The sequence below is a fragment of the Mixophyes fleayi genome, chromosome 2 (assembly GCF_038048845.1).
Source record: "Mixophyes fleayi isolate aMixFle1 chromosome 2, aMixFle1.hap1, whole genome shotgun sequence".
Classification (NCBI taxonomy): domain Eukaryota; kingdom Metazoa; phylum Chordata; class Amphibia; order Anura; family Limnodynastidae; genus Mixophyes; species Mixophyes fleayi.
The window spans coordinates 186130614-186144350 of NC_134403.1; the positions used below are offsets into that span (position 1 = coordinate 186130614).

Here is a 13737-nt window from a genome sequence, read left to right on the forward strand (position 1 = left end):
TTTACACCCATGCCCATCAGCTAGCCAGGGCTTGAGAAGGAGGTGCACTGTGTACCCTTTGCACCCCACACTACACACAGTGACAGGGGGTTACATAATGGCGCCCAACGTGGGGCTCGAGCACAACAGATGGAGAAAGTGCTTGCAGGACACAGGAACTGAGAGCAGTGTGCCCAGCCGGAGAAACACCCTTGGGACACCATGTCTGACCGTCTCTAGGTGCCCAACAGAGACCAAGGGTAATGAGGAGGTAAAGCAAGTTGTTTGCTGAGTAGTTCTGTCCAGGACAGTATATGGAGCAGCAGTGTGCTTGTTGCTGAGACTTGTAGTGCCACTTATCCCAGCTGAGTGGGAAGCAAAAGAAGAAAAGGTTCAACATGTGAGGTGCAATTACAATGCAGTCTGTATATTGCCTTTCCTGAGGATTTGGGGAAGCAAAGAAAGGCAGATCGTCCACGTTGGAGAGAAAGGGGGGGAAGACAACCCCGCTGGTCAAATGCCACCCCTGCATATATTGCTGAGATGTATTTGTTGGGAGGGGCCCACGAGAGCCACCTGTCTCTTTTTGACCCAGGAGGGGGGAGACATGGGCAGGCATGGGCAGGTGCTACATTGCTTTGGCATAAAGCCATATTTAAATGTACATTGAAAGAAAACAGGACACCTGTGACTCACATGTTTACATCCATCGGGGGTGTTGTGGGGTATGCAATGTGAAATGTGTTTTATATTGATACTGCCATTGTATTGCTATGTATGTATTCACTTCACACTGTGATTTTTCATGCAATAGTGATGTAGAAAAGTTTACATGTGTGTGGTCATATGTGAGTTAGGTGTGAGTGAGATTAGCTAGGCAGCCCCATTAGGTGTAGTTTAGGGTGCCCAGCTAATCGGGGGAGAATGTAACACCCCCCTAGTGGTGTTTTAGTTAAACCTTTACCTCAGTGAATAGAGGAGGGGTCATCTAGAGGGTAAGATAGAAGTTTCTGAAAAGTTACATAAACTGGTTACCATGGTGATAACCCAGCCCAGCCTGTGAGACTAAGTGAGAGGAAGGAGGGGCTGTCATTAAGGGGGGATAGGAACTGAGAAGGGAGACACAAGAGGAGAGTTGTAGCTGGGGACCTGGGGTGGAAGCTCCCAGGCTCCCCCAGCATTGCCTGGAAGTCTGAGCATGGTGACTGAGCCAGGGCAAGGAATGTGTGCACTGGATGAGGGGGAGAACTCCATGCACTAAAGATAACCCAAGAGAGAGGGGGACACTGCGCATGGAAGAGGCCCTGGAGTGAGGGCTGCTACAAGAGGCCTGGTAGCTGTAGTGTCAGATCCTGAGGCTGAGAGTACACAGAGTGACGTGTCAGAGCACAGGAGACATCATCCCCGCAGAGGAGGGGTGAGCTGCAGTTGAGAGGTACACAGAGTGTGTCAGAGCTGCATGGAGGAGAGGCTGCCTGCCTATTAGCATCCATGCATGTGCCCCTGCAGAAAGGGTATCTGCAGTGAGTATGGAGTGTAAGAGAGACCAATGATTTATGTTACATAACATCTGGATAACATTAAGAACTGTGCAGGAGGAGTAATGAGATATATTTGCAACCATATTCGTATTGCTCATTAAGAACTGTGCTGGAGAGAGTAAGGAGCTGTACATATATTTCTTTATTGCTGCAACCATTATGATTATCGTGCTGGAGGAAGAGTGTAAATAAAGAGTTGAGTTTGTTATAGAGATGGTCTGGCGCCCAAATTATTGTGACTTCTATTACACTGCACCAAAGTGACATTACCTGTGTCCCACTAACTACAAAGAAACACCTGCATGTGCAGGGACCCCCTGATCATTTACACCCATGCCCATCAGCTAGCCAGGGCTTGAGAAGGAGGTGCACTGTGTACCCTTTGCACCCCACACTACACACAGTGACAGGGGGTTACATAATGGCGCCCAACGTGGGGCTCGAGCACAACAGATGGAGAAAGTGCTTGCAGGACACAGGAACTGAGAGCAGTGTGCCCAGCCGGAGAAACACCCTTGGGACACCATGTCTGACCGTCTCTAGGTGCCCAACAGAGACCAAGGGTAATGAGGAGGTAAAGCAAGTTGTTTGCTGAGTAGTTCTGTCCAGGACAGTATATGGAGCAGCAGTGTGCTTGTTGCTGAGACTTGTAGTGCCACTTATCCCAGCTGAGTGGGAAGCAAAAGAAGAAAAGGTTCAACATGTGAGGTGCAATTACAATGCAGTCTGTATATTGCCTTTCCTGAGGATTTGGGGAAGCAAAGAAAGGCAGATCGTCCACGTTGGAGAGAAAGGGGGGGAAGACAACCCCGCTGGTCAAATGCCACCCCTGCATATATTGCTGAGATGTATTTGTTGGGAGGGGCCCACGAGAGCCACCTGTCTCTTTTTGACCCAGGAGGGGGGAGACATGGGCAGGCATGGGCAGGTGCTACATTGCTTTGGCATAAAGCCATATTTAAATGTACATTGAAAGAAAACAGGACACCTGTGACTCACATGTTTACATCCATCGGGGGTGTTGTGGGGTATGCAATGTGAAATGTGTTTTATATTGATACTGCCATTGTATTGCTATGTATGTATTCACTTCACACTGTGATTTTTCATGCAATAGTGATGTAGAAAAGTTTACATGTGTGTGGTCATATGTGAGTTAGGTGTGAGTGAGATTAGCTAGGCAGCCCCATTAGGTGTAGTTTAGGGTGCCCAGCTAATCGGGGGAGAATGTAACACCCCCCTAGTGGTGTTTTAGTTAAACCTTTACCTCAGTGAATAGAGGAGGGGTCATCTAGAGGGTAAGATAGAAGTTTCTGAAAAGTTACATAAACTGGTTACCATGGTGATAACCCAGCCCAGCCTGTGAGACTAAGTGAGAGGAAGGAGGGGCTGTCATTAAGGGGGGATAGGAACTGAGAAGGGAGACACAAGAGGAGAGTTGTAGCTGGGGACCTGGGGTGGAAGCTCCCAGGCTCCCCCAGCATTGCCTGGAAGTCTGAGCATGGTGACTGAGCCAGGGCAAGGAATGTGTGCACTGGATGAGGGGGAGAACTCCATGCACTAAAGATAACCCAAGAGAGAGGGGGACACTGCGCATGGAAGAGGCCCTGGAGTGAGGGCTGCTACAAGAGGCCTGGTAGCTGTAGTGTCAGATCCTGAGGCTGAGAGTACACAGAGTGACGTGTCAGAGCACAGGAGACATCATCCCCGCAGAGGAGGGGTGAGCTGCAGTTGAGAGGTACACAGAGTGTGTCAGAGCTGCATGGAGGAGAGGCTGCCTGCCTATTAGCATCCATGCATGTGCCCCTGCAGAAAGGGTATCTACAGTGAGTATGGAGTGTAAGAGAGACCAATGATTTATGTTACATAACATCTGGATAACATTAAGAACTGTGCAGGAGGAGTAATGAGATATATTTGCAACCATATTCGTATTGCTCATTAAGAACTGTGCTGGAGAGAGTAAGGAGCTGTACATATATTTCTTTATTGCTGCAACCATTATGATTATCGTGCTGGAGGAAGAGTGTAAATAAAGAGTTGAGTTTGTTATAGAGATGGTCTGGCGCCCAAATTATTGTGACTTCTATTACACTGCACCAAAGTGACATTACCTGTGTCCCACTAACTACAAAGAAACACCTGCATGTGCAGGGACCCCCTGATCATTTACACCCATGCCCATCAGCTAGCCAGGGCTTGAGAAGGAGGTGCACTGTGTACCCTTTGCACCCCACACTACACACAGTGACAGGGGGTTACATAATATTCTTGGAGAATTTTCTACAGTTTGAATTAGTGCAACAATTGATTTCCTTTTTTTCTTCTGTGACAATGTTTTTTTTCTTCTGCTCAAATGTTTCTCTTTGCATTGTTATCTATGTATGCCTGTTTTTGCAATTTACTAATTGTTAATTCCTGTCTGTATATCAGTACTATTTCTCAAAATAAATAGTTTAAAAAAATTCAATAAAAATAAAATAAATACAAGTAACATTTTTTTATTTTATTAAAAACACAACCTACAAAATACACATTAATTTAGAGCTGCCAACATTTTCCTACGGTACTCAGGAATTATCTGTCTGATATCATCAGTTTTAAAACTCCCGATGAGAATGGTGGAAATTTTAAAACCATTCACATTTGGGTGAGTGTGGCTAAATTCTATGCACATACTGTAAAGAAAAAAAATCTGCACTTTTGGGATTTTATGTTACTGTTAGATACACTCTGCTAGAGGATGCATATAAACAACACTGCAAATTAAATAGGGGCCCTATTTTGGTGTGTCAATCCAGAATTTCATAAGCCACAATGTGTAGAGTGACCTGCTGGAAAACAGTTGTGGTTTCCAGATAAAGTAATGTGGTATTTGTGGATCAGCAATCAGTTGGGTAGATCCGTGGTATACCTTAATTTGTCATGATTTACAAATCAGTAATTTGGTTGCTATGTGGTGCTAAAATGCAGCGTGGTACTTGGTCTTTTTCTACAGGGCTGTATCAATGTAGTCTGTGCAATTCTTGTATATCTCATGGGGACTATTTCCTGTGTGGATACTGCAACAAAATTGTGCCAAAAATAGGAGGGACCATCGCCTCTAAATCTGCCATTTTGTACTTACCAAATGTGTGAAAGTTCGGGGATAGGAAGCTTAGATTTGGTAAAGAAGTTTTTTGCTACAGAACCTGTGAATAATTAAAAGAAAATGAAACTTTAAAAATGTGTAGTCCAGACAGAAAGACAATTTCATTTTCTAATATAAAAGCCCCCCACTAATTATACCATGACAATAATAGCAACTTGGATTCTATTATAGTGTCCCACTGCATAACTTGAATTTAACTACACATATTAGTTTGGATTAGTGTAATTTTTCTGCATAGTAGAGAATGCAAATACATTCCTGCTCTAAGCAACTCATAACTGGTACTAATAGATTAAGTTATTTCAGTGCTGAAAAAAATAATTCTAATAGCAATATTAAGAAGCAGTACTTTGCACTGTTTCATACACAGTATATAGGCATTAAAGAGCTCACTGTGTATGTTTCGTAAACCTTACATCAACCTTATAATTCTAAAAACCCTTTGCATGCAAATAAACACACGGAGACTTGAATAAGTTATAAAAAATTGCCAGAACTTTTATTATGATTTTAATTTAAACTAGACCTATGGTGGCGGAGAAAGGGCACTGCGAAACAACTCTCAAGCTGACAAACGCTATCACGAGTGGACTGGCGCAAACCGCCGTACGTCCACCACCACAGGGAACAAATCCCAACATCACTTTTGCGCTGAGTTGGCGTCAGAGTGACTGCCCCTTTGAAAACTCACTCTGCCCTCCCTCACCGAGTCGAACAGGGACCCTCCTCACCGAAGGGCCAAAAAGGGAGTTACTGGTGCCTCAACGGGGGGCAGTGACCTACGACAACTACCAATGCGCCCACAAATCAGCCGCTGAACGCAGTGCCTTCCTACCGCAACATCACCGGACATACCCTACCAAATGAGTGGGTGGGTGGGATCTCGTGCTGTGGAATGAACCAGACAGGAAGTGCAGCCTCCTATAACAATCAAGGTCCCTCCCACTGGATTACACATTGGTCGGGCCAACCCATGTTAACACCTTCAGGTCAGTGTTCAGCTTACTACAAACCCTGTCGCCCTTTAAGTGCATTCGTCCTATTCAGCCTCATTTGTCATTGTCTTCAAAGTATTTAAGGTTGTACTGTTAAAGAGTAAACGAGGAAGAACATGTTTATATAGAAAAATATATGCTTTCCTCGTTTGAACAACAAATGATATTGCTTTCTTTGCAAAATATAACAGCTACTTGGAAAATACTAAATAAATTGAAGTTTGTGGTGTAAAGTACACAGAAGTAGCACTAAATATTCTGAAAGCGATCCACTTATTGAGAAATGTTACAGAGATCCATAATCGGAAATAGTGCCCTTTCCGACAATATACAAATACTGTACATGGAAATACATTAGATCACATAATGCTGTACATTACACTTGCAGTTTGCTGATGACTAACTAGTGGAATGTATCTTAAACATGCACCTGACCCTGACACACAGTAGAGTAAGCCATTTATGGGCTGAATGAAGATTCTAAAGAATACTGCCTATTAATTAACTAGGAATCAGTGACATCACTGTAGCACGAAGGAACAAGTAATGTTCTAGAATATTTGTTCAGTCTACAAAATGGCTACCTTCACTGTGGATAGAGTGAACAAATGCACCATCACTAAACATCCATAATGTAATATGTTCCGTGTGTAAAAAAAAAAATTCAGAATAAATTTTCTGAATTACCTGAAATAAAGGAATTCAGATCAGGTTGCAGGGTTTTGAACTGGTTAGTGTAATACTCTCGCTGTTCTTCTGTTATCCTCCAGGGGTCCTCGGAGTAACTATCAGAATTATCCTGTGATACTCTTTCAACTGAAAACGACTGCTGTGAAAAGATAAAAATTGTCAATAATAAAAGGCAGTATAAAATGTTACACCATTTTAAATAACCAATATACTTTTGTGGATGTGCTTGCTTATGATCAGAAGTTCGTCTCAACGGGATTAACACCAAATGAGGTGTTTATCCCTTAAATTCTAAATTGCATTGAAATGGTGTGGACAACATGTGCAATATGAAAATTCCATAAAGTGAAATATTCTGCCTCTATAACCCAAAGTTCAAGTGAATAAACGGTACTCATAATGAGCATTCAATGTATTATTATTAATTTTTAATTATAGGGCGCCACTAGGTATCCGTAGCGCCGTACAGGGACAGACAGAAATACGGTACAGGGTGAGACAGCAAGGTACAGTTAACAAAAAGCACAGTAACTCAGAAGCTCAAAGTACAGCTAGATGAAAGGTGAGGGCCCCCATCGGGGTAGCGAGAGGGGTAGAAGGGCAGAAGGACCTCACGGAAGAGACAAGGAGCTGGAAAGCAGAGTTAAGGTGGTGGAGAACAGGAGGAGAGGAGGCCCTGCTCGAAGGAGCGTACAATCTAAGGGGAGGGTAGGTCAGACAGAGACGCAAGGATAGGAGGAGGAAAGGGGGAGAACGGAGGCAGGGACGGAGGGGTGGGGGGAAGAGGAAAACTATTAGGAGGGAGGTAGGAGGAGGACAGGAAGGAGGGCAGGAGTGGGAGGGGAGTAGGTGGGAGACTGGAAGGAGGGCAGTTAAGTGGGGAACTGGAAGGCTTTGAGGAAGAGGTGGGTTTTTAAGGCCCGTTATTTTGCACTGAAAATGAAAGAAAGAAATGTCTATGATGTCATAGCAAGCCTAGTGTGCTCTGGGAAAACAGCTAGTTGGTCCCCACTTTTTTTAAAAAAATATTAGGGAAACCTTCAACTGTATTCCAGAAATAGACTTGTCAAGTTTCATCCATCCAGCAATACCAGGAACGACATAAATATAATTTTTCTCTATGTTTCTGCTATACTGTTTAAGGGTTTCTTACATTTTTAGAACTTTGAGTAGCCAGATAAAAGTTTGCACTTAGTACTTGGGACATGTTAGAAGGACACTGTTCTAGAAATACAATACAAAAGTACACAATTCCAAAATTCCATGATAAATTACTAATGTGACCCACACCTGTAAGCGATTTGAGAAATGGGTTACAATACAAGTGTAATGAACAGCATTATGTGATATAGTGTAATTATATATATTTAAATTTATTCTAAAAAAAAAAAAAAAGTTTTTAACACTATTATTTCAAATTTGCTCAGCTTAGAGGGAAAAGTGTGATGATACTCATAAGACAAGCATCTATATTGTCATTCACACAGTGTAAACAATCATCAGCATCTATTTAATTAGCGCCGTCAATTACGCAGTGCTGCACAGAGAACTCATTCACATCTGTCCTTGCTCCATTGGAGCTTACTGACTAAATCCCCTAACATACACACACAGAGACTGCGCTGACCAAGGTTGTCAATAAATTCATCACAGCAAAAAGTGAAGGCCATTACTCTCTTCTAATTCTCCTGGATCTCTCTGCTACATTTGACACTGTTGACCACTCTCTCCTCATACAAACGCTACAATCCCTAGGCCTTGAAGGCACAGTCCTATCCTGGTTCTCATCCTCCCTATCTAATCGCTTTTTCAGTGTTAATTTCTCTGGATCCACCTCTGCTCCGCTTCCTTTTTCAGTTGGAGTTCCACAAGGCTCAGTCCTAGGTCCTCTGCTATTCTCTATCTACACCACTTCTCTTGGAAAACTAATAAGCTCCTTTGGATTTCAGTATCATCTCTATGCGGATGATACACAAATCTATCTATCCTCTCCTGATCTTTCACCATCTGTGTTGTCTCGTGTTACTGACTGTCTTTCTGCCATTTCATCTTGGATGTCTTCTTGCCAACTCAAATTCAATCTTTCAAAAACTGAATTAATAATATTCCCACCCAAAAACAGAAGCTACCTGCCTAACATTTATATTTCTGTTGATAACATGCCCATAAATCCCACCCCGCAAACTCGCTGCCTAGGTGTAATCCTTGATTCACAACTGTCATTTATCCCCCACATCAACTCCATATCTAAATCATGTTACATACACCTAAAGAACATTTCCAGAATACGCACATATCTCACATAAGACACTGCAAAAACCTTAATTCATGCACTCATCATCTCCCACATCGACTATTGCAATTCCCTCCTTACTGGTCTTCCCAAAATCAGACTTGAACCACTACAATATATTTTGCACGCAGCAGCTAGATTGATTTTCCTTGCAAACCGTTCTTCCTCTGCTGAGCCACTCTGTCAGTCTCTACATTGGTTGCCTGTATTTCAACGAATCAAATATAAAATTCTTCTACTAACATAGAAGGCTGTCAACAAAATTGCACCGACATACATCTCCTCATTTGTCTCAAAATATCTCCCGACTCCACACCTCCATTCTGCATTAGATCTGTGTCTCTCTTCCACTCTCATCACCCATATGTGGAATTCCTTCCCTTGCACACCAAGACTTTTCCTCTAGTCTTCAAACGTTCACCGTGCTGCCCATACTTCAAATACATAAAAAAAACAAAAAACCCTAATGCAATGTGGAAAAATATACCTCTGAACTGTCCCAATTTCAGTGTTGTGTCCTGATCAGGACAGCTTTGTCCCCCGAGTCAAGAAGTTGGGAGGTATATTTCTTTTATCAAATGTTTCCAAGTGTATGGTTTATTTTTTACAAATGGATTTTTTAAATAGGCTATAAACATTTGGCTATCCAAAAGGTATTACCTACTTATAAAAGGTAATTATTTTTGTAATTTAGATTTACCCAGCAATGAATGATCTGTGTTTAGACACTGCACACCACTCGGCCCCTTGCTGCAGACTGCATGGGATAGCCTGCTATCACATACACAATGTAGTAGTGATATGACATAGCCATAGTGACTGAAAATGGCTTGGTCAGCAACAGATTCTCCAACTGGGTAAGTAAGAAAAAAGTAAATACAACTATAGTACTAGGCTGCGCTCACTATATAGCCAAATTGATTTGCACAGATATTAAACAATGGAGATCAGAATTTAACAAGAGATAACCCTATCTCCTCCAAAAATACGTCATCCCAAAGATGTGATTCATTATGTAAGGTATGAAATAAAGATGCCTCATATACATAACATGACACTATCCTTAAGTAGATGCATAAGGCTTTTCTGGCTTTGACATCCAGAGCAATGTTATTTACCAGAACACATTTATCAGATACACATTGGTATTGAAAATAATACAACAATATACTCACGTAAACAACTTACTGTCATATTGACTACACTATATTGTGTATATATATATATATATATATATATATATATATATATATATATATATATATATATTTATTTATTGTGTGTCCAGAGCAAAGATGTGTATACACATAACATAACACTATACTAAGGTAGATGCATAATGTTTGTCTGCTCCATTCAGTTAAATGTCATTTAACTAGTAAATACAGTAGCTATGGAAAATGCACCATATGCATAATATAACACTACACGCAGGTAGAAGACATACTGTATTCTTGTACTACATTCATTGTATTGTAGATGGTGGATGGATGCGTCAGGAACAAAGATGTATTATACACATAACATTAACACAACAATTAGGTAGAGGACAGTGTGATAACCTTGCCTTGCAGCAATGTATTGTGTAGATGGGTAGACCTATACTAAAAAATAATTGGGTAGTGAGCTTGGAAGGTCCAAGGGGTAAGCGTGAGAGGCGCAATTATGTAATCCGCCAAGGAGAGGAATTCAGACCGCGGTGCGGCCACTTCTTACAGGCCCTGCTAGTATGCATGTGCAACTTTAGCAAAGGACAGTGCTAAATAGGGGCACAAGGCGCATGCACATGAAAAATGAGTATCCCTGCACTCATATTAAGATTTTTGCTATCACTGACTTGTGCTTTCTTATGTCTGGAGAGGCAGAATGAGAGAGGGAAGGAGCATTGTGTCATAGGCCAAGAACAGGCATGTTGCCGTGCTTGCACTTTTTAAAAAATAAAAATAAAATATATATATATATTTTTAAACAGAAACAGGACATTCACCATCATCAAGTTAATGATGAAGAATAGTATCGCGAGTATGCCACTGCATGATTATACGCTTTATATGTATCCTTATGCAAACACGTGTTTATTTTGAATTGCACTTAACATAAGCTATGTGCAACTCAAAATGTAAACATAAATGCGCATTTTGGACAGCTATTTTATGCCTCAATTTTTGTTTACCAGAAATATCAGATGATAGTTTGTAAAGTATGTATGTAAATATAAAAATAATAATATGTGTAAGGCCAGAATGGCGGCTCCTTGTTAAAGTTCTGTGCTTGCCCTGAATGAGACGCTTTAGAATAAAAGCATTTTCATCTTATTTACACCACGCACAAAATATTATCCATGTCTTAAGCAGGAACAATTAAATAAACAAAACTAGATTAACAGGATACATTGGATAATTATTTTGGATCAAAAAGGAAGTATTGGGTTGCATTTTTACAAAATATGAGAGCCCCAGACATGACACTTTTTACATACAGAAACACATTTCTAAGCAAATTTCAAGACACATATCAACATAAAAAAGAGCTATTACAGTCTACATAAAATGGCCCAAACGCTAAACTTATAAAATCACATAATAAATACAATGATGTTGAATTTTAGAGCCAGACATAATCAAGGAGGTTCTAAAGCAATTTGTATCTGAAAGAGGAAAATGCCACTTACATTATATTTACTATACTTACAATGCAAGTGCAAGTGTTTTTGCAACTAAAAATCATGCTATATTTTCATTGTTAAAAAAACATCTATACCTTTGTAGTACTGTTTGAGCAATAACATGACACCACTAAAATTAATGATTTAATTATTTCAAAGAGCTTTAGATGGACATTTTGCTGTAATTATTTATTGTTTTTGAGTAACGTAAAACTATTTTATTTTTAGCTTTAGGTGTCTGATGAAAGAACAACACTCCTTAATTAGTTATCAATTAATTATATTCTTTGCATCAGTGGTATTAAATGTAGAAGTGTTAACTACACACACACACACACACGTACGTGCGTGCATGACACACTGTAATAATTTAAGCCTACGTTAATTTAATATGGCATTATAAATTATATACTGTTTGGTAGAATAGGAACATCAAGGTTTTTTTTTTTACAAAATGATGAAAATGCCACAGTACCTTTTTTTTTGTCACAATGTTATATAAGAAACGGCACCAGACAGTTAACCATTGCCAAAACAAAGGATCAAATTAAGAGTTTTTATATATATTTTATCTTTACTGTAAGAGATAAAAAAATACACCTATAATTCTTGACGATGCCTATTTCTTTAAGGCTAAGCATTCATGTATGAATCAATTACATTGTATAAGTCTTCATGTAAACAAAATCAACTTTATTTTCTTGCCTCTGCTGCTATAATGTTGCCTTACTGGGTTTTCTGCAGATACAGTTAAATATGATAATGAAACAGGCAGAGGTGATGGATGCATTGCAATGCACTGTAACAAGCCTATAGAACATATCAGCCTTTGCTGTTGCAATTTAAACATCGAGCCTTCCTTTCTCGATCATCTTATTCAATCTTTACATTCTTACATTCCTCAATAAACACCAATTATTCATAATGGTGGATTCCTAGAAAACAGAAGCAAAAATCCAGGTGCTGCAGTTTTATCATTGGAAACTGTAGTGACAGCAGAGAAAGCTTATAAAATATATATGCAGTATATGTCGTACATCCTATACTCAATTGCTGCAGTGTATTTCAAATATATATATATATTTTTTTATTGGCTGAAATATTCCTACCTGGCTGAAAGAAGACTGCAGAGGTGCAGGTTGGTTTCCATAGTTCAGCGACAACTGTCCATCCTGCTGAAGTAGTGCAGGTTGTCTAGTCTCGTATGCTGCTGCAGAGAGGGAATAATAAAGAAGAATCGGTCATGTGACTCCGAGGCTGCTGTTGCATGGTTACAAGGCTCCGAGTGGTAATTAACTGAATTTAAAGCAATACAAGGCTGCTAAAAGTCACTTAACCAGTTAACTGCTGGGAAAATAATATCTAACTGTCATTGATGTTTTTGTTTTATTTTTTTTAGAACCGAAGCATATAAATAATAAGAGCAGACAGAATATTTTTATTTATCATGATATATGTGTTTGCATACAGTTTTGTTATCCTTTAGTTATTTTAGATGTATTCTATACAATTTAGCATAATCTATGTCTATACCTATAAATTTCTATTTTATAGATTTCTCAAACGGAAATCATTAGTTATTTTTAATTATGCTAATTATAACATAATTGAATAGTGATTTGTGATTTAGATGGTGTTTGGACATATTCTAGCCAAATAGATGTTGTTTTCACAGTTTTAGCCAAATTGCTTTTCCTTCAGAAACAAATTGTGCTAATTTAGTCTAATATATTTTCACAAGATGTGGTTTCCCAAAAATATATACATTTTACACTGGAATTTAAAGGTAAAAATAGATATGCTGTAACAGCAAGCCTAGTGAGCCCAGGGAAAAGATCTAATTAGCTGGTCTCCTGTTTTTTTTTTTTACAAATATTAGGGGTACCGACAACTGTATTCCAAAAATAGACTTCATGTTTTATCCAGGCAGCAATACTAGGCGAAACATAAATATAATTTTTCTCTATGTTTTTGCAATACTGTTTAAGGGTTTCTTACATTTTTAGAACTTTGAGTATCAAGATCAAATCTTTATTAATACTTGGAACATGTTAGACACAGTTCTAGAAGTACAATACAAGGTTCATTATGTCAAAATTCCATGATGTGACTAATGTGACATACACCTGTAAGCGGTTTCAGAAATGAGCTGTATTGTGATGATTATCAAACTATTTATTTTTGTAATGTCTAAATATTAAGTGACAAAAGGCATCATTTTGATTTGTACTAAACGAGCGGAAAATGTCCCTACCTGGTTATGACCTGCCAAATTCTTAACATGGTAGTGACCCAATGGGTACCACCTTGGCATGCGAATACAGGCCAACAACACTAAATCAAGCTCAACAATATAAAAAAACAAAACAAAAAAAGATACCCAAAAATCATATTTTTTTGCTGTCCTATGGTAGATGCAACAT

The 13737-nt window shown here is 39.6% G+C and overlaps 1 protein-coding gene across 2 annotated transcripts in view; it reads right to left on the bottom strand.

The window, feature by feature from the left end:
• Positions 1 to 13737, bottom strand: part of REPS2 (RALBP1 associated Eps domain containing 2) — a 185279-nt gene that overhangs the window by 95803 nt on the left and 75739 nt on the right. Inside the window, exons 5-7 of one of the 2 annotated variants that reach the window (XM_075195087.1) lie at positions 12424 to 12524; positions 6354 to 6492; positions 4648 to 4711 (exon numbers count right to left, since the gene is read on the bottom strand). In XM_075195087.1, the coding sequence (XP_075051188.1) occupies positions 4648 to 4711; positions 6354 to 6492; positions 12424 to 12524 (304 nt within the window). Of the gene's footprint in view, positions 1 to 4647; positions 4712 to 6353; positions 6496 to 12423; positions 12525 to 13737 lie in introns of both variants that reach the window. The other variant, XM_075195086.1, reaches the window with a different exon arrangement.